The 27,357-nt window shown below is 48.3% G+C and overlaps 2 protein-coding genes across 5 annotated transcripts in view; one reads left to right on the top strand and one right to left on the bottom strand.

The window, feature by feature from the left end:
* LOC120397620 (SREBF chaperone) overlaps positions 1-4,133 on the bottom strand; it is a 135,651-nt gene extending 131,518 nt beyond the window's left edge. For 3 of the 4 annotated variants that reach the window (XM_039523791.1, XM_039523788.1, XM_039523786.1), the window contains exons 1-2: positions 3,994-4,133; positions 1,493-1,710 (exon numbers count right to left, since the gene is read on the bottom strand). The gene's annotated coding sequence lies outside the window, so the exon portion shown is untranslated. Of the gene's footprint in view, positions 1-1,492; positions 1,711-3,445; positions 3,764-3,993 lie in introns of those variants that run through there. The other variant, XM_039523787.1, reaches the window with a different exon arrangement.
* Positions 4,134-17,067: 12,934 nt separating this feature from the next.
* The window catches only part of LOC120399437 (elongator complex protein 6-like), a 31,219-nt gene continuing 20,929 nt past the window's right edge, over positions 17,068-27,357 (top strand). The window contains exons 1-4 of the mRNA XM_039527675.1: positions 17,068-17,090; positions 19,298-19,349; positions 21,340-21,418; positions 23,426-23,496. Coding sequence (XP_039383609.1) covers positions 17,068-17,090; positions 19,298-19,349; positions 21,340-21,418; positions 23,426-23,496 — 225 coding nt within the window. The remainder of the gene's footprint in view (positions 17,091-19,297; positions 19,350-21,339; positions 21,419-23,425; positions 23,497-27,357) is intronic.

Here is a 27,357-nt window from a genome sequence, read left to right as displayed (position 1 = left end):
CTGGAGAGGACCAGAGGGAATCTCACTCTCAATAGTACGTTGGTGTAAGACATCATCGTTCTGATTCGAGACATCAGAGCCCTGACAGATGTGACCAGATAACAAATTACTCCACAATATAATCTTGGCTGTGTGATGGCTGCTCCATGGGCCTTTCCCAGGCTGGGTGCTCAGGTGAGCAGGTAGTTTTAAAATGGATATAAAGGACCCCTTTTCACCCAAGGAATCTAAGATGTTTAGGGTGCTGTTCAAAGCACAAGTTAGAGAGGCAGGTAGGCCAAAAGGTGAAGCATTGTACTAGTAATGCCTATTGCATGCGAAGTGGAGATATTCTGTATGGGATACTCAGATGGATGTTCTTCAGATCAACTGACAACAGAGAAACAAATCCCTTCTGGAAATTGCTACTATGATGGAGTTTAGTCAACTATACTCGGATCCACAAGATACCAGGCAAATTCCTCTTCTTCCAGAGCACACCTCAGTGCTATTAAGAGTAATTCTGTGTTCTCAAATGGAGACCCAGACCTATTAGTAATGGATACATCAGTAATGTCCATTAGAAGGTTTTTAATCCTAAGGCCAACATTCCCATGCCATGGGACATTGCCAAACATGGATAAAGGCCCATTTTATTCCACACTCTTCAGCAGCTGTCCAATGCATTTTTGGAAATTTCTCTTTAAACAAGAAGGTGTCAGGAACTACAGAAATAGTCATTACTATCACTCCCTTGTAGTGTTATGCATATGGAGGAAGCTGCCCTACAGCAAGCAGAAGACCAGTGCTCAAGGGGCATTTCTTTATCATCTCTTTTAACACAGTTTGGAGGCCCCCTAAAAGAAGGGATTTGGAGAGGAGAAGAGGCAGGTCATAACAGATCAACTTCCACCCTTTAGTTAATGTTGATGATTTTAGGCAGGTGTTTAGAGTATAAGCTCTTCAAAGCAGAAACTATTCATGTGTGTTTGCACAGTGCTTAGCACAACAGGGTCCCCAGTCCCAACTGCCATAGTCCCCAAGACCCCAGTCTAAATAATAATGGCCTCTTACATCCCCGATTATCCAATAATAGTAAGTGCACCCCACTCCCCATCTGAGTCCCTATTTTCAGAGAAGAACCAAGCGATCAGGAGGTACAAGAACAAGAACTGGGCAGATGAGCTAGGGTTGGGCTGGACAAGGATAAGATGACAAAGTTCCAGGAACAGTAGTTTAGGCTGAATATTGTGTGTAGAAGGGGAAGACCACCATTTCCCCTTCCCTGCCGCCTATTTCTGGTTGCAGAGTTGACCATTAGTTGGTCTGCTTTTACACATCAAGGTATTTTGTCCCTGGCTTCCCATTTTGCTCCTCAGCATGACAATGACTGGAAGCTCCTACGTGAAACCAAACACTTCAGGGACAGCACATGCTCAGAGAAAGAACCTCACAGACCAGTAGCAGGGAACCGAGCAATGACCTGTGCAGACAAGTATTTTGCAGCACTTACCAGCAGGCCAGGATACAGAGGCCAGTGAAGAGGATGATGGGAATGGGGTATGAAGCACACAGCAGCCCGTGATTGTAGAACGCCCGCGATATCTTCTCACGCAACTTTTCAGTCAGGGTCATCCTCGGCTGTCGTCACCTAGCTGCCATCCCGGAATGTGTCCTGGGGGCTTCTCAGGTCCACCATGTGCAGCACTTCAGCAAAGGCTGGATAGGAAGCTGGAAACGGGAAAGAGAGCGTGCATAAGAGGAGCAACAGGAGCATTATTAGCTTGGCTTTACAGCCATCCAGCTGCACATCTCCTTGGGAGCAAGCTGGAAAAACATATTATTCAGAAGCCCAGGAAGTTATGCCATCAGGCTCCCTGACTATCAGACAAAGACAACAGGGAAGAATGAGAGCAGGTTTTGTGACATCAGGCACAGCAAGTGAGCAGTCAGTCCGAGGGGCAAAGTGAGGATAGAACCAAGAGAACTTAGGTGCATCGGGACAGAGAGACACAGGGCTGAGCAGAGAACAGAATAAAGTTATCAGTTCGAAGAGGGAGAGCAGAGGGAGAGATGAGATACTAGCTAGAGGGGAAGGTATACAGAAGGGCTGAGTGGGAATGGAACTGGGGTGCCTGATGGGTAGGGCGAAGAAGGGGCTGAGCAGAGCAACATAAGTAAGCTACCACTCAGAAGAGGTGGCAGAATGCCATAGGCTGGCATGCCAGTTAGAGGAAGGGTATGGGCCTAGTTGTCGGCAATACAAATACTGACCACAGAGAAGCACACTGCTGAGCGTGCTTGAGGTTGAGCCTCAGTATGAACATCCTGGCTGCTAGCGATCCAATCATGGTGATGGGGGGAGGAAGAGATTGTATCTGAACTTTACAGCTACAGACAGGGACAGTTTCGAGGCAGTTATTTTTGCTGGGCAAAGCAAGCCATCGTTTAATTTGCCAACTAAGCCAGAGCAGACTGTGCAGTAACATAAAACACAGCTTGAGTGCTTGCTATTGGCAAAAGATAGTTTGCCTTGATTGTGGGACAGGACCTAATGCTTTGTTACTGCCTCACAAATACAGACCTAGAAGCTGCTCTAGGACCAGGCAGTTCAAACTTTTCTATAAAAATCTATAGTATAGGCAGACATTCGGGAGAGTTTAAAAAAATATTTGAAAGTGATTCACAAGCCGACCTTTTGGAGAGAAATGGAGTTTTTAAAAAGACTTGGTTTGAATCAGCAGGGGATAATAATGAAGACGAACCAACGAACCGAAACAGGAAACAGTGGAGGTCAGAGAGGAAGTGTGAGAGGAAGAAACATCTAACAAAGCTATTCTAAATTTAGTCCAATAATATCCCCATAACCCAACCCAAACCCCCACACAAGAATAAAAATAACACAGGCAGAGTCCAGCAGCAGAGTGGGAGGCATACAGTTTGTCAGTTTATTATTAACTGTCTACGGGCTTGGCTACACTTACAAATTTGCAGCGCTGCAGCAGGGTGTGAAAACACACCCTCTGCAGCGCTGCAAATTGCGGCGCCAGCGCCAGTGTGTGTAAAGCCCGCTGCTGGGCTGGCGCTCGCGGCGCTCCGTTATTCCACAGGGATGTGGGATGAGACAGCGCTGGGAGAGTTTTCTTTCAGCGCTGCGCTTTGATTACACTTTGCGCTTCAGCGCGCGCGCGCCGCGCGCTTTGAAATGCAAGTGTAGCCAAAGCCTACTAGTCCTGCTGAAGCCAGCTGTGAAATCACTGAGAACAGCCCTCTTCTCCCCTGACACACAGGCCAGCTCCTCTGGGGCAGCAACAGCACATGGGGGCTCACACCAGGCCCAGTTCTGACGGCCCCCTCTGAACCGGATCACCCACTTCCTGGCTCCTACTGATAAGTTTCATACCGAGGCCACAGCTACACTGGGGCACTTTGCCAGCGTAGGAAGACCAAGATGTGATTTACTCACAAATTAGACACAGCTCTAGGGTCGGAACTCTGCTTTTCCCCGTATAACGGGTGTCCACCCTCGGGGCTTTTCCCGGCACGGATCGCGCCCCGGAGTGACACCGCTTCGCTAGGGAGAGTCAGTCGTGTAGACACAGCCCGAGAGGACAAGACAGGCCCCACCGGGGAGGGAGCCGGGGCAGGTGAATGTCACCAGGGGGAGGCCCAGGACGCGGCACACAGGGCGGGCGCAGGGCTGTGCCCCACGCGGGGCGCTGAACGGCCTCCCGCTCCCACCGGGCGGAGCGCGCGGGGACGGAACCGCCTCGCTGGGCTCGGCCCCCCCGATTTCTCTGCCCCGGATACACCCTCCCCCGGCCGGGAGCCGGAACAGCCCCACGCGCGGCGGGACCCGGATCCAGGCCGGTCCGGGGGGTGGGTGGAACCACCCCCTTCCCGGTGCCGTGACTGGCCCGGCCCGGCCCGGCCGCCCCTCCTCGGCCCCCGGCCCCTCCCCCAGCGCCAGGGAGGCGGGGCCCCGCGGCCCAGGGCCCGGCCGGAGCCACTCACCGCCCCGCCAGGCTGAGCTCGGCCGCCCGCACCCGGGCAGAGAGAGAGCGCGCGGGTGATCGGCGCGGGCCGATCGCGTCACTGCCCCCGCGACGCCCCTCCGCAGCGCCCATTGGCTGCCCGTGGCTGGGGGGAGGGGACGGGAAACACGCCACGGGCGCCATTTTCACTGAGGGCGGCGGCGGGGCGGAAGCCGGCGAGGGTATTTCCGGCCGCCGCCTGGGCGTGGGCGGGAGAGTTGCGCGTGGGTGGGCTCGGGAGCGCGTCGCTCTGCTCGGGCGCCATTTTGGGCGGGCTGGAGATAGGGCTGATGGTGCTGGAAGACGGGGGAGGGCGGAGATATGGAGCTCTGGGCACCCTGGGGAGCGGGGAAGCTCCTCTCCCAGGCGCGGGGGGTTGCGCCCGCCAGCTTCTGGTGTCTGGGGTGCAGGGGCGTGGCCGGGCTGCGGGAGGCCTAGATGGCCCCAAGCGGGGGTGTCTCTCCAGTCTCTCCTGTTGGGGAAGGAGAGGGGCTAGTGTCCAATTTTGGCTGCAGCAATCCCTGGGATGTTGTAGGGCAGGTGCAGGGCCCTGCAGGCCACCTCTGCGCGGCATTGGGGGGGGAGAGCTTGGGCTGCCCCCCAAATTAACTCTGTGTTATGTCTGGCCGCCTATGCCACTCCTTGCCGTGTAGTATCTGCACAGCCACTCAGGTTATAGATGCTCACGTTCAAAGGCTAGGGCGACGTCCCTCCACCTTCAGCTGAAATAGTGTCCCACCCCAAAATCCATCTATGGGAAGCTAGTGATTTTGCTAACGAGGTGGAGTTCCATTTTTCCTAAATGGACATGATCTAATGTGCAGAAAGGAACAATTTCAAGTATTGCCAACTCCAAATGTTCAACAATCATGTCAGGCTCACAAAAAATCATAAGATTAGCTTTTAAGGCATGAGGGTATATTTAAAAAAAAGATTTGATTGTCTTTTAATTTGCCTTCTGCCTTTTGAGCTACTAGGATATATTGGGATCACATTTTGAGGTTTTCTCCACAGTCATGAGGGTTAGATATCTATCTTTTTATTTAAGAAGGGAGGTTGAAATCATCACATACCCTACTTGACTCTAGAAACTGGTGCTTTAAGGAATACAATTATTGACTCATGACAAAATCATGAGTTGGCAACTGTAAGCCTTTCAGCTGTAACTTCTATTATCCCGTGTTCATTACTAGTTGTTACCAGCGGTAGCACTTCATGTCCTGTTTTCAGGCTTCCATCAAGGAACATGTCTGACAAATGCTAAGTTAGGCTGATTCCAACCCATAGACAGCAGTAGTACATAAAAGTACTAGCTGCCCTGTTACGAGTATTTTACACACTGCGTGCTGCTGGTCTATCCTTTGCACATTTGATTATTTATGTAGCAGTAGCAACCAATGGTGCAAGTCTGCACTGGGGCCCCTTTGTGCTGACAAAGAATTTGGCTAACATTCCCTACTCAGAGTTTACAATCTAAAAAGATAAAATAGATCAATGGTGGTCAGAGGGTACAACATTTAAGCAAACCAATAGGTACCACTTGCTATTTCCATTTTGTTTTTAAAGTTCTTGTTTGTTTTACATTTAGGGGTGTTAATTTTATACTTTTTCCTGGTGCTAGAAAATCCTGCCAACTGGGCTTAATAAGCAGAATAACTCCTGTTCTACACAAACACCTCCCTTTTAATCTACCAACTAGAGAATTTGCCCTTTAAGCAAATTCCATTGACTACCCCGGGGATAGGCAACCTCTGGCATGTGTAACAAAGCTGGCACGCAAGCTGATTTTCAGTGGCATTCACACTGCCCAGGTCCTGACACCGGTCCGGGGGGCTTTGCATTTTAATTTAATTGAAGCTTCTTAAACATTTTAAAAATCTTATTTACTTTACATACAACAATAGTTTAGTTATATATTATAGACTTCTAAAAAGAGACCTTCTAAAAACACTAATTTATTACTGGCACGCGAAACCTTCAATTAGAGTGAATAAATGAAGACTCAACACTCCACTTCTGAAAGATTGCCGACCCCTGGACTACCCACTATACACCTCATTCAATGTCTGTGATATCAATTAGTCAGTGTTCTCTCATTCTAGAACTGTCTGACTATTCTTTCCTCTAGGGAAGCACGTAACACTTGTTTTTATTGATACTTATATAATTTGTAGTTGCACTTAAAAGTAAAGCAGTTTCTCATGTGCCCCCACCCCTCTTTTGTAGTTGGCCTGATGATCCTTAGATCTGCAAATTCTTAGTGGGAGGCCAATTTCCTCACTTGATATTACTTAAAATGTGACTTTTAAAGAAATTCTCTTATAAAAGATTCTTTTGGTATTGATTCTGTGGGAAACTTAATCTCATCTTTCACTGAAATCTCCCTCACTAGTTTTAGTTTGATAAGTCTGGATCAGATCAGTGCAGAGCCAACCTATGCAGTGATAAAAGACTTTTATGTCAGGCCGTCAGGAAATAATCTATCTTTAAAACATCCACCACATCATTAATACATACATTAAAAAGACATGCTAGAAAAGTAGGGAAAATGTTACTACAGTCTCCATTGACTTTAGTTCTTATATTTGTCATATTGCCCTGATGTAGAGCCCCTAGAATATACAAAAGTCTTAAATCAATACACATCCTTTGTAGTTCTGAGCAAAGTTTCTCAGTTAATAGCATCAAATGCCATCTTTAGATCTATGAAAGCAGCATATACTGTGGTTAAGAGCACTAGATTATATTTATACATCACATAAGATAAATCCCTTGTCAAGTCTGGCTCTACCAGCCCTAAAGCCAGACTGCTCTATATGTAGTAAATTAGTGTCTAAAATCCATATTTCAAGTTTAGATGGTAAAAATCTGTAATAAATTTTCTGTGCCACATCTACCAGACTTGTGGGTCTCTATAAAGCAGGATCTTTGTCCCCCTCAAGAGTCTTCCAAAAAACTTTAGAAAAGAGATTGTAAGGACTTTACCAGCAACTCATATTCACAAATTTTGAGAAGAGTTCTCAGATGTAAATATTACATCTGAAAAACCTTAAGTCTTCCAATCTCCTAGATAACATGACACAAATGTCTGGGTTCCATTTTAGTCTTACAACCATGTTGTTCCAAACAGGTAATCAAGGCATCCTCACCCATCAGAAATAATCTCCCTTTTTTAGAGAGAATTTTATCATTCATTTATAGAGAGAAATTGGTGGTCACTATTTATGAGAAAGTATAGCGAAATCTCTTTAGAAAGGCCAATTAATTATGGGGATAATATAAATAATACCCCCAGTTTATAAAATATAGGTAAAATGGCTTTCTCTATCCCCTGCACTCATTCCATTTACAGGTATCAGATCAAATGCTTTAATAGATTAAATTTAGTTTTTGTCCAGAGATGTTAAACACTGGATCTCTAGCGTTTCAAGGGGGAAGTTCAAAAATCTCCTTAATGTTTTCTTCCCCTTATATTGAGTTCATTGGAGAACCTATCTAAGTATTAACCTCCCAAAATAATTAGAGCAAGCAATTGGGAACTAAAGACCTACTATATGAGTTTGCTTGTCCAGGCACTCCCACAATAAAACAGGGAGGCTATGGGGGCAAAGTATGTATTTAATAACATTTACAGATCAGGAATTTGTTTTAAAATATAGTCTGAATGTCCTTTGATTCCCAAGGCAAAATCTGGGCTCTCTTTTTGGTTTTCTTACACATGTGACAAGTTCTCCTGATACACAACTCCTTTTTGATGATTGGCTTCCTTCTTGGAGAAAGGATTCAAAACCAAGAAAGACTATGATTTCAGACTCAACTAACCATGTTTCTTGTAAAATCAATAAACGTTTTGAAAATGTAAAGAATTCCATATCATTCATCTTATTTTATACCAGGATAAAGTACGTAAATTGTTCTGGCAAAAGTTCTCCCTGGGTGGAGGGAAAGAAATCAGACAATTTAGTCATATATAAGAAATGGACACAATGGCTTGATTATAAGAATTTGATTAATCTCCAAATACCACATACTTCTGAAGAGTAATCTGTGTTGGAGACTGTGAACACTAGAGGAGGAATCGTATCGCAAAACTCCCATAAAAAGATAGCACCATTTTTGGGAGGGGGAATGGTAAATCTGGTGGGCCTAGAAGAAGAGACTGGAAGGTCAAATCAATAGTACAAAAAGTTCTAGAAGGTACCTGACAAAGAGTTGATGTAAAATCCTGAGAGAGTTTCATAAGATAAATAACAAGAACTAGCCTCTTTTTGTATACCTTATATCAGGTATAGTCTATTTTTTGTCAAGGTCCAGACTCCAGAGAAACACTTATATCACAAGTACCTCCTATTAAAAAAACAAAATGCTGTGCATTAGTAATATATCCCATTGTTCATATTTGTAGTGCATTAAATGAAAACTCAAACCATTATATAACCTAAAAATAACCTCCCAGAAAGATGTAAAAAATTACATTTGAGACTTTGAGAAAGTGCATAAATAAAATGTCAGATGCAAAAATTAGCATTAAAACACTTTCAGACAACAGTTTTAAGTTTACAACAAGGAATTCTGATTTTGTCAAATAAAATTATTGTAAGCATATATGTATATAGATGAGCATATTCAAAACTTTCAAGCCTTGTGTGGCTTATTTAATATTGGTATCAGAGTTTGAAAGAAAATAATACTTAAAGGATTTAGGATTCAAGCCTTTCCAATAACAAATACACACCTACGTGTGTGTATTAAGCAAAAGAATCATGAATAATTACCATGACATATCTGTTACATTTTCAGTAATGATACTACAGTTTTAATTTTATATGGCAATACAAATTTAAAATAAAATATATGTGAATGTTTATGTATAATACCATCAGTGGACAGTTACCCCTAAATTTGGACCCAAGACACCCCAACAGCGGCCTGCCTATAACTGTAAACCAATTAACAATTTGTCCCGCTTCAATGTCACAAGAGGTGGACCACCTTGGAGGAATTGCTCGGGTTTTACCAGGGAGTTTGTCTCTGACCCTCAGAGGACTCCCCGAAACAGACTAGTTCTGTTAACCCATGAGAGGGCATGAATACAGCCTTCCGCTCAAAAGATTGATGCTCAAGCAGTAATTTTTCGAAAACAAAGTAACATTTATTTAAAGAAAATAAGCTACCATATATTTAATAATTGAGAGAGAATGTATTAGGACAGTGCTTCTCAAACTATCCGATGTGGTGGACCAGCAATTTTTTTTGCAATGTGCCAGGGACTGGTACCATATTTGTGCCGTATTATTATCATATTCGCATAGGCACGTGGCACATCAGATCAGAAAAACTAACATTCTTCACTGTATTAATTGGAATTGGGAATGTGCATACCAAGTGTAGCATACTCCTGGAGATGTTCCCATTTAAATACATTGGAGACTGACTGAAAGGCTGTGCATCTGTGTGGATAGTATAAAATGACTATTATTCATTTACGATCCAAGAAAATATTTGAACATTTGTAGTAATATTAATTTATATTGGAAACAATATAATGAATATGATAAAAGTTGGCAGACATTTTTTATTTTGTAAACAAATAATACAATATTACAAATAAAATATGAAAAAAATCAAACAAGCAGTCTCCTAACAAAGATATTATTTAAAAAATTATATATAAGTAATAGCCAAAATTATAATGAATAAAGTAAAGGTTAAAAAAAATTGAAAAGAATAGGTAACATTAAATTGAAATCAGAGTAATTTTGAAAATGTTGTAATACTAAAATATCTAATTGATAAGCTATTTTATTAACACAATGATAGGCATGTTAAAACCTTTAACCTTAAGGGTACGTCTACACTACGGGATTATTCCGAATTTGCATAAACCGGTTTTGTAAAACAGAATTTATAAAATCGGGTGGAGCGCGGCCATACTAAGCACATTAAATCGGTGGTGTGCGTCCATGGTCCGTGGCTAGCGTCGATTTCTGGAGCGTTGCACTGTGGGTAGCTATTCCCTAGCTATCCCATAGTTCCCGCAGCCTCCCCCGCCCCTTGGAACTTCCGGGTTGAGATCCCAGTGCCTGATGGGGCAAAAATCATTGTCGCGGGTGGTTCTGGGTAAATGTCGTCAGTCACTCCTTCGTCTGGGAAAGCAACGGCAGACAAGCATTTTGTGCCTTTTTCCCCTGGATTGCCCTGGCAGATGCCATAGCATGGCAATCATGGAGCTTGTTTTGTGACTCTCACCGTATGTGTACTAGATGCCGCTCACAGAGGCGATTCAGCAGCGCTACACAGAAGCATGCTTTTGCTTTTGCATGACAGCAGAGATGGTTACTAGCCATATTGCACCATCCAAACCCTTCCATAAATTGGAACTGAGGATGATCATGGCTACCAGTCCTTTGTACCATTTGCTGCTAGTGCCCTGGCCGATCAGCCAGGGCGCAAAGCCAAGATTGGTTACTAGCCATATTGCACCTTCCATCGTTTTGTACCATTAGCTGCTGTCATAAGTGCCCTGGCCGATCAGCCAGGGCGCAAAAGCAAATTGGGAATGACTCCTGAGTCAATCCCTCCTTTTTGGTATCTAAAAATAGAATCAGTGCTGCCTAATATAGGCAAGTGTACTAGAGAACCACCGTATCATAGAACCAGAGAGCACAGCTGCTCTGTGTCAGAGCCTGCAGAAATTATGATCTGTATGCTATTCCCAGGGGGTGCTCCTGTAACAACCCCACCTGTTGATTCCGTTCTTCCCCCAGCCTTTCTTGGCTACCGTAGCATTGTCCCCCCACTTGTGTGATGAATTAATAAAGAATGCAGGAATAAGACACACTGACTTGTTAGTGAGAAATGAGTGGAAGGCAGCCTCCAGCTGCTATGATAGTCCAGACAGGACATTAAGCAGTGTGTAGGAGAGAAGCCCAGCATCCCACTGCTAGTCCAGGGGCAACTGAATCTTTTCTTTACACATGAAGGGTGGGGGCTGATGGAGCTCAGCCCCCTGTTGCTATGATGAGGATGGTTACCAGCCATATTGCACCATCCATCCACCAGAAAAAATTAGGGCCAATAGGCTGATGATGAGGATGGATTTCCAGCTTATTGTACCATCAGCTGAGGCTGATGATGAGGATGGATTTCCATCATATTGTACCATCAGCCGCCCATGGCGGGGGGGGGGAGCAAGGATGTTGGTGTTGAGTGCTGCACTATCGCGTCTATCTGCAGCATTCAGTAAAGATAGGGTGACATGTAAAAGAGTCAGAGGATTGTTTTACCTTTCGCTTCTGGGGGTGGGTGAGTAGATTGCCAAGCTATGCCCTGACCCGCGGACACTGTGTTTGACCCTAGAAGCATTTGGAGCTCAGCCAAGAATGCAAATACTTTTCGGAGGCTGCAGGAACTGTGGGATAGCTTCAGTCCTCCAGTCCATGAGCATCCATTTGATTCTTTGGCTTTCCGTTACGCTTGTCACGCTGCAGTGCGCTGAGTCCCTGCTATGGCGTCTGTCTGGAGATTTTTAAAAAAGGATTCTGAATTTCATCTTCTGTAACGGAGCGCTGATAGAACGGATTTGCCTGCCCTTACAGCGATCACATCCGCATGGTCCATGCGGAGCTCTTTTTATTTTGATTTCGGACTGCATCACCACCCGTGCTGATCGGAGCTCCACGCTGGGCAAACAGGAAATATTCAAAAGTTTGCGGGGCTTTTCCTGTTTACCTGACCACTGCATCCGAGTTCAGATTGCGTCCAGAGCGGTCACTGGTGCACTGTGGGATAGCTCCAGGAGGCCAATACCGTCGATCAGCGTCCACACTAACCCTAATCCGATATGTTAATACCGATACTAGCGTTACTCCTCTCGTTAGGGAGGAGTACAGAAACCGGTTTAAAGAGCCATTAAAATCGATATAAGGTGCCTCCTAGTGTGGACGGTTTTGGCATTAAATCGGTTTTACACTCCTAAAACCGATTTAAACGCCTAGTGTAGACCAGGCCTTAGAGATGTAACGTTAAGGTCTTTGCCTGCATCAGCGATGATTGTTGCTAATTTGTGAAACATGTCATAACAATCTCTTGACACTTGACTCTTCCATGCTTCTAGCTTTCGTTTCTGTCCGTCGATCTTATTTGCCATTGTAAGTCACAAAACCATCCTTCCCTGCATGGAGGTGTTGAGATCATTAAAGATGATTTTGGCTAAGAAGAGGTCGTTAGAGACTTTGGCAAAAGCACTTTTGGTGGAGTGCAAGGGGCAGAAGCTGGATTGGAGAGGGCCTAGGATTGAATTGCAGGAGAGGAACTCCAAACAGTCATTGTACACAGCACGTTCAAGGAGCTTAGAGCTGAAAGGCAGAAGGGAGATGGGGTGGTAGTTTGAGAGACAAGTGGAGTCAAAGGCCGGTTTAATATGGGAGCAACTAAAGTGGTGTTTGTCTTATGAGCAGAAAGCTCCACGAGTGAGAGATTAAGGGGAGAAAAAGGGAGGGGATGAGAGTGGGCACAAGGGAGACCAGGATATATGATGATGGGGTCATTCACTGGGGGAAGTGGACGTGTTAGAGGAGGAGAGCAGATGAGAAACTTCTGTGACAGGGAACAAGCAAGAGAGCGTTTCTTTCTGTGTATGTTGAGCCCCTTTTATCTAGAATGGTCATCTGTGTCTCTCCCATCTTCAGAAACCCCCACTCTGATGACTCTTCCTCTCTGACTCCTGCTCTTTTCAGCACACTTCCTCACTTCCAGAGGAATTTTTCAGTCTACCCTGGAAAATAGCATGGTGCCTCCTGATGGAACATTGGCAGGTGTCTCAGCTTCCAAGCTCGAAAGCTAATTTTAAAGGTGATCTGAAGAAGGAGGCAGAAACATTGGTTTTGTGGTATTTTTTTCTGCTTTATGATGAAAGTCCAAAGGGTTTTCTGCTTGTTTATCAGAAGTGTCAAGTTTTTGCCTTTCCTGATTTTGCTGGAGGATTTACTGGAAGTCTCAGAAATGAAGTTTATGAGCTTTCTCAGCCCTTCATTGGAGGTAGATGGGATGCTGAATCATAAACACATAGGTAAATATATATCTTTGTTAATCTCATAATTGAGTTAAATAGGAGTTATACAAACAAAAAGCAAAGAATTTGAAAATGACAATACAAATCAATGTTCTTCTCAGTTAATCAGCTTTATTTATGTTGTATCTCTGATGTCACAATCCTACTAGTTCTTCATAGAATCTTCCAGGAAAAACAGGGTAGACAGGACCAAAATTTCGAGTGTAAAAAAACAGGAAGGAAAAGCACTTTAAAAATAGCTTCAGGCCTTCTTTAGCCATCATAAAGAAAGGGAAGAGGCAGCCCACTCTATTTTTTCCCCTTTGCATGTCACTTTTCAAGGACAACTCTTAGGCTACCATTACTAGCAGGGTGTTAGATTACACAGAGTGCTCCATCAACAAAGGACTCTCCTGGCCTAGGAGTCCTGAAGTCCATTCAGCCTCCTGCTGGGTTCTAGGCATTTTCATGTTTCTCCCAACCAGTTCAGCAGGGGCTTTCCTTTTCTGTTCCCTGATGCCGCGAAACAGGTGGCCTCACAGTGAGCTATTGAGGAGAGAACTGGGGGTCTGCAGGTGCTTGAGCAACTCAGTTTCATCAGCCATGGTATTCCCAACCCTTGCCAAGAAAGAGCAGTCAGGATCGTAAGGGATGTTCCCAATCCTTCCTGAGCCTGCTGGGTGGCTGTTTGCCATGTTACAATCTGAGCCTCCAATATGTTTAAAAATGTACCTGGCCAGGAGCGTCTGTGTTTAGGTGAGCATGGATCTTGAGACCTCTGATGGAGAGGAGAGCGCCATTAACCACAGGGGGTGGAAAGAAAGAGTGGTGACAGTGACTGTGAGGGTCCCAGTGGGAACTATCAAAAGGACTGGCCGTGGGCCCAAGTGATATCCGTGAGAGTGGCACTTATCAATAGCGGCACCATTGGTATCTGTAACCAGCTCGGGTACTTTTGCCCCAGGCAAATTAGAAGCAAATAGGGCAAATGTCCACCCCACCCAGCTGACACTCAAACAGAACCCAGCTGCTCTGCTTCCCTAGGAAATTGTTTGCTTTGCCTATAGAAAAGAGCTGGCTCTGTTGACACCAAAGGGACATTGCCAGAGGTTATGCCATGGTCAGAGGAAAGAACAGTGTGAGTAATAGAGACTGGGGCTGTCGTGGGACACCGTAAGGGAAATTGTCGCCCCACGCGGGGCTGTCGTGGGGGGGGGAACCGTCGCCCCACGCGGGGCTGTCGTGGGGGGGGGAACCGTCGCCCCACGCGGGGCTGTCGTGGGGGCCGTGGAGGGGGAACCGTCGCCGCACGCGGGCTGTCGTGGGGAACCGCCGCCACGCGGGCTGTCGTGGGGGTCGTGGAGGGGAACCGTCGCCCACGCGGGCTGTCGTGGGGTCATGGGGAACCGTCGCCACGCCGGGCTGTCCTGGGGGCCGGGAGGGGAACCGTTGCCCCATGCGGGGCTGTTGTGAGGGGAACGGTTGCCCCATGCGGGGCTGTCGTGAGGGGAACCGTCGCCCCATGCGGGGCTGTCGTGGGGAGAACCGTCGCCCCATGCGGGGCTGTCGTGGGGAGAACCGTCGCCCCACGGGGCGCTGTTGTGAGGAGAACCGTCGCCCCACGCGGGGCTGTCGTGAGGAGAACCGTCGCCCCACACGGGGCTGTCGTGGGGCTGACGTGAGAGGACCGCCGCCACGCGGGGCTGTCGTGAGAGAACCGCCGCCACGCAGGGCTGTCGTGGGGCTGTCGTGAGAGAACCGCCGCCACGCGGGGCTGTCGTGCGGAGAACCGTCGCCCCCCGCGGGGCTGTCGTGAGGAGAACCGTCGCCCCACGCGGGGCTGTCGTGAGGAGAACCGTCGCCCCACGCGGGGCTGTCGTGGGGCTGTCGTGAGGAGAACCGTCGCCCCACGCGGGGCTGTCGTGAGGAGAACCGTCGCCCCACGCGGGGCTGTCGTGAGGAGAACCGTCGCCCCACGCGGGGCTGTCGTGAGGAGAACCGTCGCCCCACGCGGGGCTGTCGGGAGGGGAACCGTCGCCCCACGCGGGGCTGTCGTGAGGAGAACCGTCGCCCCACGCGGGGCTGTTGTGAGGAGAACCGTCGCCCCACGCGGGACTGTCGGGGGGCTGTCATGGGGGGAATTGTCGCCCCACGTGGGGCTGTCGTGAGGGGAATTGTCGCCCCACGCGGGGCTGTCGTGGGGGGAACCGTCGCCCCACGCGGGGCTGTCGTGAGGGGAACCGTCGCCCCACGCGGGGCTGTCGTGGGGGGAACCGTCGCCCCACGCGGGGCTGTCGTGGGGGGAACCGTCGCCCCACGCGGGGCTGTCGTGAGGGTTCGTGAGGAGAACCGTCGCCCCACGCGGGGCTGTCGTGAGGGTTCGTGAGGAGAACCGCCGCCACGCCGGGCTGTCGTGAGAGAACCATCGCCACGCGGGCCTGTCGTGGGGTTCGTGAGGGAATTGTCGCCACGCCGGGCTGTCGTGGGGTTCGTGAGAATTGTCGCCCCACGCGGGGCTGTCGTGGGGGGAATTGTCGCCCCACGCGGGGCTGTCGTGGGGGGGGGTTCGTGAGGGGAATTGTCGCCCCACGCGGGGCTGTCGTGAGGAGAACCATCGCCCCACGCGGGGCTGTCGTGGGGGGGGGTTCGTGAGGGGAATTGTCGCCCCACGCGGGGCTGTCGTGGGGGGGGGTTCGTGAGGGGAATTGTCGCCCCACGCGGGGCTGTCGTGGGGGGGGTTCGTGAGGGGAATTGTCGCCCCACGCGGGGCTGTCGTGGGGGTTCGTGAGGAGAACCGTCGCCCCACGCGGGGCTGTCGTGGGGGGGGGTCGTGAGGAGAACCGTCGCCCCACGCGGGGCTGTCGTGGGGGTTCGTGAGGAGAACCGTCGCCCCACGCGGGGCTGTCGTGGGGGGGTTCGTGAGGAGAACCGTCGCCCCACGCGGGGCTGTCGTGAGGGGAACCGTCGCCCCACGCGGGGCTGTCGTGAGGAGAACCGTCGCCCCACGCGGGACTGTCGGGGGGCTGTCGTGGGGGGAATTGTCGCCCCACGCGGGGCTGTCGTGAGGGGAATTGTCGCCCCACGCGGGGCTGTCGTGAGGGGAATTGTCGCCCCACGCGGGGCTGTCGTGGGGGGTTTGTGAGGGGAATTGTCGCCCCACGCGGGGCTGTCGTGAGGGGAATTGTCGCCCCACGCGGGGCTGTCGTGGGGGGAACCGTCGCCCCACGCGGGGCTGTCGTGGGGGTTCGTGAGGAGAACCGTCGCCCCACGTGGGGCTGTCGTGAGGAGAACCGTCGCCCCACGTGGGGCTGTCGTGAGGACAACCGTCGCCCCAAGTGGGGCTGTCGTGGGGGGGGGTTCGTGAGGGGCTGTCGTGGGGTTTGTGAGGGAATTGTCGCCACGCCGGGCCGTCGTGGGGTTCGTGAGGGGAATTGTCGCCCACGCGGGCCGTCGGGGTTCGTGAGAGAACCGCCACGCGGGCTGTCGTGGGGTTCGTGAGGAGAACCGTGCCACGCCGCCGTCGTGGGGGGGTTCGTGAGGGGAATTGTCGCCCCACGCGGGGCTGTCGTGGGGGTTCGTGAGGAGAACCGTCGCCCCACGCGGGGCTGTCGTGAGGGGGTCGTGGGGGGAACCGTCGGCCCACGCGGGGCTGTCGGTGAGGAACCGTCGCCACGCCGGGCTGTCGTGGGGTCGTGAGGAACCGCCGCCCCACGCCGGGCTGTCGTGGGGTTCGTGAGAACCGTCGCCCACGCGGGCTGTCGTGGGGTTCGTGAGGGGAACCGTCGCCACGCCGGGCTGTCGTGGGGTTCGTGAGGGAACCGCCGCCCACGCGGGGCTGTCGTGAGGGGTTCGTGAGGGGAACCGTCGCCCCACGCGGGGCTGTCGTGGGGGGGTCGTGGGGGGAACCGTCGCCCCACGCGGGGCTGTCGTGGGGGGGTTCGTGAGGAGAACCGTCGCCCCACGCGGGGCTGTCGTGGGGGGGTTCGTGAGGGGAACTCCGAGATGAACTCTGAGCAGTACTTCAGGTGAGCTGCATGGTATTGTCCAGCCCAAAACCAGGAATTCTAACGAGTCATTACTGGCTCTGGGAGAAGTGCAGTTTTTTGTTCCCCAATTTCAGTCATTTCAGTCGTGTTTGCAATGTGCTGTCTGTATCGAAGTTTGCAGCTAGGGCAGTATTGAAAGATCTTTTTAATGTAGCTGACCAGTTTATCAGCTTTACCAAACTCACATCTCCACAGCTCACTGACAAGAGAAATGACATGAGCATTACATGTAATATGGTCAGCATTTGTCCTTAGTCCTTGAGAACCGATTTGAAAGATTTTGTCATGTAAGTTGCATTGTCACTTATGAAAGCAGATACTTTGTCAAAGTTTGCATGGTACTTTGAAATGGTTTTAATTATCACTTGAGACACTGTAGTGTAGTTAAATATCAGAGGGGTAGCCGTGTTAGTCTGGATCTGTAAAAGCAACAAAGAATCCTGTGGCACCTTATAGACTAACAGACGTTCTGCAGCATGAGCTTTCGTGGGTGAATACCCACTTCTTCAGATGCAAGTCACACTTCTTCACACTTGCATCTGAAGAAGTGGGTATTCACCCACGAAAGCTCATGCTGCAGAACGTCTGTTAGTCTATAAGGTGCCACAGGATTCTTTGTTGCTTTTGTAGTGTAGTTAACAGCAGTCGGTGAGCGCTATTGTTAGCTTTCCTGTCTGTACATCTTCGGCCTTGCCAGAAATAAAATCAAACAGAACATGCAGTACATGGTTGTTGTGTTCATCTGTGGACTCATCCAAAATAATTGCAAAAGACACATGAGTTAATTTGAGACTTTATCTCCTCAAAATGTGTAGCAAAAGCCTTTGGGAGGTAGTTGTGTCATAGCTTATTCGCACTTGGTAAACAACCGGCATTTTGTACATTCCGTTGAATGAACTCATGCAGCTTTGGGTGGTCAAGTTTTTCCAGTGGTATATTAGCACTTGCAAATGGACAATGTCCCCTCCCCAGGCAGCTGCAAAGGGAGGGGAATAGCTCCGCACCCCCTTCTCCCCACTTGCTTCCTCACTGCAGCTGGGAGAGAGATTCAAGAGCAGCCCTGCAGGGAAAAAGCAAGTCCTGTCATGCCCCAGTCCTGCCCGGAGTAGCAGCTAGGAGCCCCTTGCTGGGGCACTCTCAGCAGCACGGGGAAGATTGGACACAACTCCACAAGCCTCCTCCAGCTGCAGGAACCTCAGGCTGCTGCCCAGTCGGAGAGAGTGTCCAGCAGGGGGAGGCACCCAGAGGTGGGTCTGGTCTTCCCCCCTGCCCCCAGAGCAGTGTGCAGGGGAGGGACAAGTCCTGTTCCTCCCCTACCCAGTTGGAGCTGGGAGCCCCCTTTGCTGGGCTGCTCCTAGGAACAAGAGGACATTGGGTTTCACTGGGAAGGGCTTATTTCATGGTCCCTGACACATTTTTCATGCCATGAAATTGGAAGGGCCCTATTTATCTGATCACGCCTCTAGGCAGAATGCCTCTGGGCAGTGTCCACTATCTGGGGTTCTCTGCTCGGTGTCCTCCTCTGGATCCCTAATTTTCAATCTTTGACCTTATTCCTGTTCCTGTATTTATTTGTTGTCCCCTGTATTGAGTTGTGACCTGGGTCCAATGGCTCCTCCCACTTGGTTGAGGGGGAGGGCCTAGATCCGCTTGTCCCCTTAATGGCAATTTGTGCTACAGTTCCCCTCTTTCCCCCCCCCCCCCCCCCGTCTGCAAATTTCTCACTACTGCTACCAGCAGTGGTAGACTGGTATCTTGTGTTTTACCATCATGTTGTCCAGACCTGCTCTGAGCATAGACAGACTACACAGAGTGGTCAAAACTTCAGCAGCCCCCTGCATCTTGCCTACACTAGTGTTCCTGCTATTGCTACTAACGGAGTTGCGCCAGCAGTAACAACAGTAGGAAATTCTGGAGGGCAGGAGGCTAGGGTAGCCCTAGCCACAGCATCCAGACACTATATTTTGTAGTGTAGATTGGGCCTACACTGATGAGGGTAACTGACTAGAACTCTGCTAGTGACAAACATGTTTATCCTGGCTGGGCCTGATGACAGCATGAACAAGGTGTTAGTTTTCCATCTGAAATCAGCCTGCTACATCCGTCCTGGGCCAGATGAAAACCTTAAAATAAATTGCAGACAGAGCTGCCCTGTGTTTGAACCATATTTCTGTACCCTGCTACAGCTTTGGACTTGGCAGGGCTGTAGCACAATCTGGGAACACTTACCACCATTTGGTAAGTTCATATTTCAAGACCAATCCATGCTGGGAGCCAATCATAGCTCTCCTAATGTGGTAGAATTTATAGAGGTAGCTGGGACCTGAGTCTCTTCCCTGAATCTAAGGGTTTGGTGCTAGTTGTAAGGGACGAATCTACAGAGGCAGCTTGAGGAGCAGTCTGTACTGTGTAGGACTCGTCCCTGTAACCAGTCACAAATAGCAGTGGAGACCCCCTCATAGCTCTGTGCCTCAATCAACATCGATTCTGCCACCTTCGTAGGTGTGATGCGGGGAGGGGGATCAGCATTTTAATTTTGCCACCTAGAATCATATGTAAGCAGAGTCAGGATGAGATCTACCCTGACATCTGGTGGTACATTATGAGGAGTGGGCAAAGGAATTTTAGGAATGTGCATTTGCATTGGTAAACCCACTCCACTTAGCATAACACACGGCAGCATGGGATGGTTATTTTCACACTGTGGAATCCCCAATTTCTTTGTTATTGGGGCAGGAAGAAAAAAAAAAGTGCTGTTACCTTAATTATGTGAATGAGGAACTATGAGACTGCTTTATGACAGAAATGACTCAACCTACATTAAATAGTACTTGCTAGACAAGGGACATGGGTTCCAAAACCCAGTGAATTGAGAGAGGCTGGGGACAGGTATCTGTACTTGGTGGTGCAGGCTCCTTGTGTGAGCCAGAGGCCCCAGTTTTGCCTATGCCTCTCTCCACTGTGGAATGTCAGAGTTAATTTTTGATTCCCTTAAGAATCTAGATACAGATTACTGAGCTGAACTCACTTTGGACCAGTAGTGCACTGGCACTGGGCTCCCCTACTGTGAGCTGAAATCACTAAGAGCTGAAATCACTGGAATTGCTGAGCTAAGAGCACTGAGTACTGTGCTAACCAGTGGGGGAGCCTGAAGCTATACTGTGGAGCAGAGCAGCTGGCAGAGTGGAGCGAGCAGTTTCCGAGGACGGCTGGAGCGGCTCACAGGACAGCTGGTGGACCAGAGCAGCTGGTAGAGCGGAGCAGCTGTGGGACGGGTGGAGCAGCCCACGGAGTGAGCGGAGCTGAGCAGTTGCGGGGACGACTAGTGGAAGCAGAACCCCATGAAGAGGCAGGGCAGTTGGCCCCAAACCACGTAAGGTGCCCCTTTCTACCCAGGCTGGGGAGGGGGACCTCTGCAGAGAGACTCTCGAACTCTGGGGCTGCCTGACCCGGGACAGAGACTTTTGGATTGTGGGACTTTTGGGACTGTGGGTGATTTGGGGGGTTGCTGGACTCAAGAGACCAGAGAGAAGGACACGGCCCAATTTCCTTGGGTGGGTCTTTGCTCGCGGTTTGATCTATGAACTCTAGCTGAGGTATTTCCCCAATTTAATGCTTGTTGTTTACCTCATGTAATTAAATCTTTTCTGCTACACCAAGACTCTGTGCTTGCGAGAGGGGAAGTATTGCCACCTTGAGGCACCCAGGGGTGTGTGTAAGATTTTCCCAGGTCACTGGGTGGGGGCTCGAGCTGGTTTTGCATTACATTGTAGGGAAGGGACCCATATGTATTGAACCCGGCCCTTGCTGCTATTGTTTCGGCCTGGCAGAAGGGTTACACATAGATGATTAGGGTTGGAAGAGACCTCAGGAGGTCATCTAGTTTAACCCCCTGCTCAAAGCAGGACCAACCCCAACTAAATCATCCCAGCCAGAGCTCTGTCAAGCCAAGCCTTAAGAACCTCTAAGGATGGAGATTCCACCACCTCGCTTGATAAACCACTCTAGTGTGTCACCACCCTCCTAGTGAAATAGTGTTTCCTAATATCCAACCTAGACCTCTCTCACTGCAACTTGAGACCTTTACTCCTTGTTCTGTCATCTGCCACCACTGAGAACAGCCGAGCTCCATCCTCTCTGGACCCCCCTTTCAGGTAGTTGAAGACTGCTTTCAAATCCCCCCTCATCTCTCTCCTTTCTTTAAGGTTCTCTGCTCATTGTTTTCCAGGGGAAGCTCACATCGCTGCGCGACACCAAGACAGATGGCAGCTTCCTGGTGCACCACTTCCTCTCCTTTTATCTCAAAGGTACGTGAGAACGTGGAGCTCTGCAGAGAAGGTGTGACTTGCTTCGCCCTGGTAGAATCATCCAGCCGACACATGAACTATATCTGATGGGATAAAGCTTGGTTTTAGGGAGACTGTATCCTCTTATCATTTGAGCAGGATACTGGGAGTCAGACCTCTATTCCTAACTTGCCTTTGGGCTTTCTCTGTGATCTTAGGCAAGTCACTTAATCTCTCTGTGGCTCAGCTTCACCATCTGCAAAATGCAAAGCATACTTAGCCATCGGGATGTTGTGAAATTAAATGAATGTTGTCAAACGCTCTGGTTTGTTAGGGCTGGAAGTTGCTATATAACATAAGCACAATCACGACCCACACGTTTTGAAATGTAAAAGGAATATTATGTTACAAATAGCAGCAACCTTTCTGGTACCCATGACTGCGTTTAAAAAAGAACAAACAAAAACCCAGCCCAAATGGCAAGTTGAGTAATAGTGTCTCTCCTGCTAATGATTCATCTTCTACAGCAGAGCAGGCCTGTCTAGTTGGATTGTTTTAAATACTATTGTGAGGAGCCCTGGACTTTTCCAAACCTCTCATGGCAAAGCTGCAGTCCTGGATAAATCGGTTTGGATTGTGATGTAATGTGGCTCTCAGGAACCAGCCTTCCCAACCTGCATTGATATTTAGCACATAGGTGCTGGTGCATCAAATTCTGTCCTCCGTTATGCCTGTGTATCCCTGTTGCACTCAGAGGGGTTGCAGGGGTGTCCCTGAGGAAAGAATTTTGCCAAACTTTTCCTTCATTTGTTTGAACTGAATGTAAAATATTGAGTGCTTTTGAAAGTGAAGGATGTATACAGCTGCATATTGACCTATGCACCGTGCAGGCTTCCCATCCTGGGTTTCTAATGGACTTCAGTTATGATCCTCAGCACTCCCTTATAATGTAGTTCTGTGCCCCAGCCCGGCTCTGCCAGTGCATTGCATTCCTGAGCAGCAAACACCCTTTGCTGTCCTGGAATCCCTCACAGTACTCCATCCATGCGCCACAATCCTGTGCTCCTGTTAGTCCTGAGACCCACCCCAAAGCTCCTATGCTTGGTCATCTCCTTTGGCAATGGGTGTTATCGGAATATCCAGATAGAGAAACTCTGCCAGTGAACCTCAGTCCAGCCTTGTAACACCCCCTGTTTCAGTGCTGAGTCCCTCCGCAACTCTGCCAGTGATCCTCAATCCTGATCGGTAGCACATCCGTATTGTTTGAGTATAATGTCACTGGCTAGCAGAAACTGCCAGACTGGTTGGTGGCTTTCTGACATCAGTGAACATTCACTGTAGGCTAAACTGATCCAACTGAACTCATTTTACTAAGCCACAGTCTGCAGTGGGGAGAAGCAATTGCATTGAATTAATTCCATGTGCCCCAAATCTCAAAGACCGTGTTTCTGATGGATACTGTGTTTTATGTTCCTCAAACAGCCAGGGCCTTTATTTTCCAAAACCCGTATGTATGTATCTTAAAAGAGACTTCTTTGTTGAAACGTCTCATTTATCATTATGTCCAAGCTTGTGGATCTGTCAAGACAAGGACTAAACCATGTGCGTGCCCCATGATAGCCAAATGAAAGGGTCTTTTGATACTCCAAGAGATGTTAATTCATCAGACTAGACCATGCCTTGGTGTGGCCCATAGTCCTTATTTTAAAGACTCTCCAGCAGTAGAGAATGCTTGGGGCTCCCATGGCAGCAGGGAGGGGAGACATACGTGGCTTATTTTTTAAGCAATATTTTAATTTTTTTTAACTGAACAAAGTTTTCTTTAAATGGGGGAGAGACCATTTATTTAAAGGTTTAAAATAAACCTACATTAAATCTGAGCCAGCGACTCCGTCATGTGGTGAGAGTCTTCTCCCCTTGGGCTCTTTTTGATAGGCTTTTGGTTGACTGACTCTTCTTCATTGCAAATGCCTTGATAGTGGGAGCTTACAACATTGAAGGGATAACGTGTCTCGTCTTATTTCCCAGCTGGCTGTAAAGTCTGTTTTGTGGCCCTGCTCCAGTCCTTCAGTCACTATAACATCATAGCACAGAAGCTGGTAAGTCTCTTGGAATATGATCGCAACTATCATTTGTGCTTGAGTAGTGGGGTTAGGGCTTGTAGCCTTTGGAAGCTACTGCCACCTGAGAGCAATGCCATTTCTGTTCCAGGAAGGTCTGATTCTGGTCAGTAACGTAACTCAGTTTGTGTCCAGTAGAAAGCAGTGGTAGACACACACAGGATTTTCTATACGTAACTTGCATGTTCATCCCCCAAAATCCGAGTCTTTTACAATGCATGCGCCTGATCCCATGAAGCACCCAGCATACTCAACTCATTTTGAAATCAGTGGAAGTTGTGGATGTTCAGGATTAAGCCTGAGTTCAGGGCTTGCTTCTCCCTCCATTGAAAGTAGATCTTTAGCATGCGGCTCTTGTTACAGAGTTAACTCTTTGATGTACATTGTTATCTTTTCTAAGCACCATCATTTTGGGGAGAAGGATGATTTAAATGTGCAGGGAGCTAGCAGACATTTCTCAGAGGAAAGCTTTTGATTCAACTGGGGCAGATTTAAAACACTGATTAATTCTGTTAAAAGTTTAGTAAGAGACTGTATCTAAGAACTAAAGTAAGTTTAGGTGTAAGTGGGTGCAGCTCCACTGACCTCAATGGGCATTTAATACACTTACTCCCAGGTTCATTTTGGCCCAAAATACTGGAATCTAAAGCATTTTTCAGGTCTGGCAGATTGTTACCAGCTGTCCAAGGTTAGGAATCCTTGAGAACTTTGATATTGGGTTCAGTGGTCCCCATATTTGTTATATGGAGACAGGCACAGGTAACCAAATCCACGTGGCCAGTCTCCGCTTATGTCTATCCCTGCAGTGTGCTGCAGCTGGGTTAGACCTAAGCTTAGGGCTGTGCTGAGTGAATATGGCAGTGGAACCGAATGGATAACATAGTATTTTACCTACTCAGTGGTTTGTGCATTAGGCCCAAAATAAGGCAGAGCAGTGGCTGTGTATATGAGATCTGTGGAGCATCTACTTGTGGCCTTGGGAGAGCTGGCTGGTTACGTGGTGCTAACTCTCCTCCTTGTTTCTGTCTGCTACATAATATTAAAAGAAGCTAAAAATACATTAAATGTGGTTTAGTCAAGCAATGGGTGTAGTTGCCGCAGTGATGTTATGCAATTGCAAATGGGTGGGGAGATGGGACCATGAAACAATCTCTATTAAGGCAGAGTCCGTGCTATGAAAAAGGTTCAGAATCCCTGAGATGGAGCAATCAAAGTCACTGACATGCTCCTGCAGAATGGGCTGGAAAGCCATTGTTATCGTAGAAAAAGATCAGTTCAACCACCATGGCCAGCCCTGAGCAGCCAGTGCAGGGTTACTCTCTGCAGTGTCTGCTTCAGGCCTAGGTAACTCCAGTATGGGGTTTCTTCTTGGGGAAGCTTGGTTACACAGGTGACTGGGAGTGTGGGGGAGGAGCCCTAGAAATATCTGGAGACACTGAACAGTCTCAGAGAGATTCCAACTAAGAAGTCCTTAACATTCATTCTAAACATCATCCCTTGCTGAACTTTATTCAGTTACTTGTAGGTAAACCTTGTACCACCTAAAGACATTCCTCTGCCTGTCTGGTGTTTACACCCTGCCCAGACTTGTGTGCAGTCACCCTGTTTCCCCCTTAGTCAATGCGTAGCCAAACTGCATATATTTAGCTCTCTGTCTTCCTTCGTAAATCTGAGTCCCTCCATCAACTTAATCGTTTTTGTTACTCTTCTCTGAATTCCTTCCCTCGCCTCTGGCAGCATTAAACTGAACTAAATCTGGCCTGGTAGGTGCAGTTTCATTAGTGCTGTAGTGAGGAACACTTGCTGCCTCACTGGGTAACATGATGCCTTTGGATGCAATTCAAGATTTCATGGGCTTATTTGATTGCATTCTTCTTAGCGTATGCGCAACATGCTCCAGGTGACCAGGATTCATCACCGAATTTAGTCCGCTGGCCGGACCATTAGCTTCCCTGGCTTGGGCCAGGTACTGACTGGGAGTCCGAAATGAACGCTGATTCATGCCCCCTTTGATTGCATTGAAAGTCCATATTTAGTTTTCTGTCTGCTGTCCCAAGACTATGGATCTGTGTCTACATTGCTGTCAGCGGCATGAGTGCAGCATGTGTAGACATACCCGAGCTAGCTTTCAGCCAGCCTGCTTGAATAGCAACAGCAAGAAAGCTGCGGCAGCAGGGAATGTACAAGCCCGCCCAGAATCCTGGGTATGTACTCGAGAGGCTAGCCCATGCTGTCATGGTTTCACTGCTGGCTAGCTAGCTCAAAGCTAGCTCTGGTATGTCTACATGTGCTGCACTCACAAGTCTGATTGCGGTGTAGACAGACCTTATGTTGTGATGTACCACATTGGTTCTAGGTGATTCTTGGTTTCTAACAATGAGTTAGAACACCTTACAATTTCAGAATAACATAATGGGATGAAGTGGCAATATTTTGTAATATTTTTATGAGGTTGTGCCTCCATTTTGCCTATATGCTGAATTATTATGTAGTGGGAGTGGAAACCGTCTGTTTGCTCTCAGGGCAGGCTAAGAGAGATAGGTGTGATTGTTGCCTAGGTGTCTGGGCGTTGGCCCCCATATCAGAGGAACATTTGAAAAGACAGTGGCAAATCCAATTGCCCAGCCATTGACATCAACCAACCAAGGACCCAGAGGGATTTGGATTTCCCCACCTCTCTGGAGGGAAGCTGAGCAACATTTTCTACCTGGAGAACAAAGGACTGGGAAGGTGTGATGTTGGGAGGCGGGGAATAAGAGCTGGCTGCTAGCAGGAGCCAGGGCTTTCACCTGGGGAATGACCAAGGAGGTCGGAGGGAGAGACAGAGCTGGAACAAAGGGGTTCACTACAGCTTGGCTGGGCTCTGGGCTAACCAGAATGGACTGTGCTTTAACCTTCAGTTCACTAGACTACCCACAGGACTTCCTATGCCATGTTCCAGTTAACGAATTAACCCGCCTGTTTTGACAATGCTGTATGAGTGTCACTGCAAATGCTGGACGAGGTGCATTAATGTTATACCAATAAAAACTAGCAGGATCTTATTAAAGGGGAAAAGACATTTGTCACATTTATTGTAAATACCATAATAAAATAAAAGATAACAGCAAACAACGTTGTTGGGCTACTTATTCCTATGATTACTTATATATATATGTATATCCATTCACACAATCATTCATACAAGTTCTGTGTAGATATTATAGTTACCAGCCTAAAGTTGCTTGTGACAGAATACTGGCCAGGTATCCTGAACACAAGAGTGGAGCCGAGTCCGGGTCAGGTGCACCTGATGCTCCTGGAGGCTGGCAGCAGAACCATTGACTCAAATTCCTTATTCTCCAGAGTCCAGTTTTATAGGGATTTTTCCCTATGTTAGTTCTTCATTCTGCTGTTGCTAGATCAATCAGCAGATAGCTGGTTCCATTCTGTCCTTTGTTTCCTTTGAGCTGCCAGGGTGGATTCCAGTTGCCCTCCGGGGGTCATCTGGTTGATTCCACTTGACACCTTCTTCGGCCTACACTGAATTTTTCAGGCTGGTAACTCCCTAACTATTCATTCAGCATTTAAACCAGACACTCATTCACATATACTTTTTATCTTAACTACAGTTATTTTACTGTCTTCTTTATCTTTTGGGGGTGTGAGACTCCTTGTCTTTTAACAATCAAGAAACATAAAATGGGATAAAAAAAGAATTAACAGAGGTGGGGGTCTCTATTTGTATACTATAATAGCCACTGTTTTGGCTTACCACGGTGGTTACAATGTAGTTACATAGTTTTGCCTGAGGCATAGGGTTAATTGACGGCTTGCGCGCTGAGTTAACAAAGTCAATTG

The sequence above is a fragment of the Mauremys reevesii genome, linkage group 2 (genome assembly GCF_016161935.1).
Source record: "Mauremys reevesii isolate NIE-2019 linkage group 2, ASM1616193v1, whole genome shotgun sequence".
Classification (NCBI taxonomy): domain Eukaryota; kingdom Metazoa; phylum Chordata; order Testudines; family Geoemydidae; genus Mauremys; species Mauremys reevesii.
The sequence above is the reverse complement of the archived record's forward strand: the minus strand, read 5'-3'. Positions and strand labels throughout refer to the sequence as shown.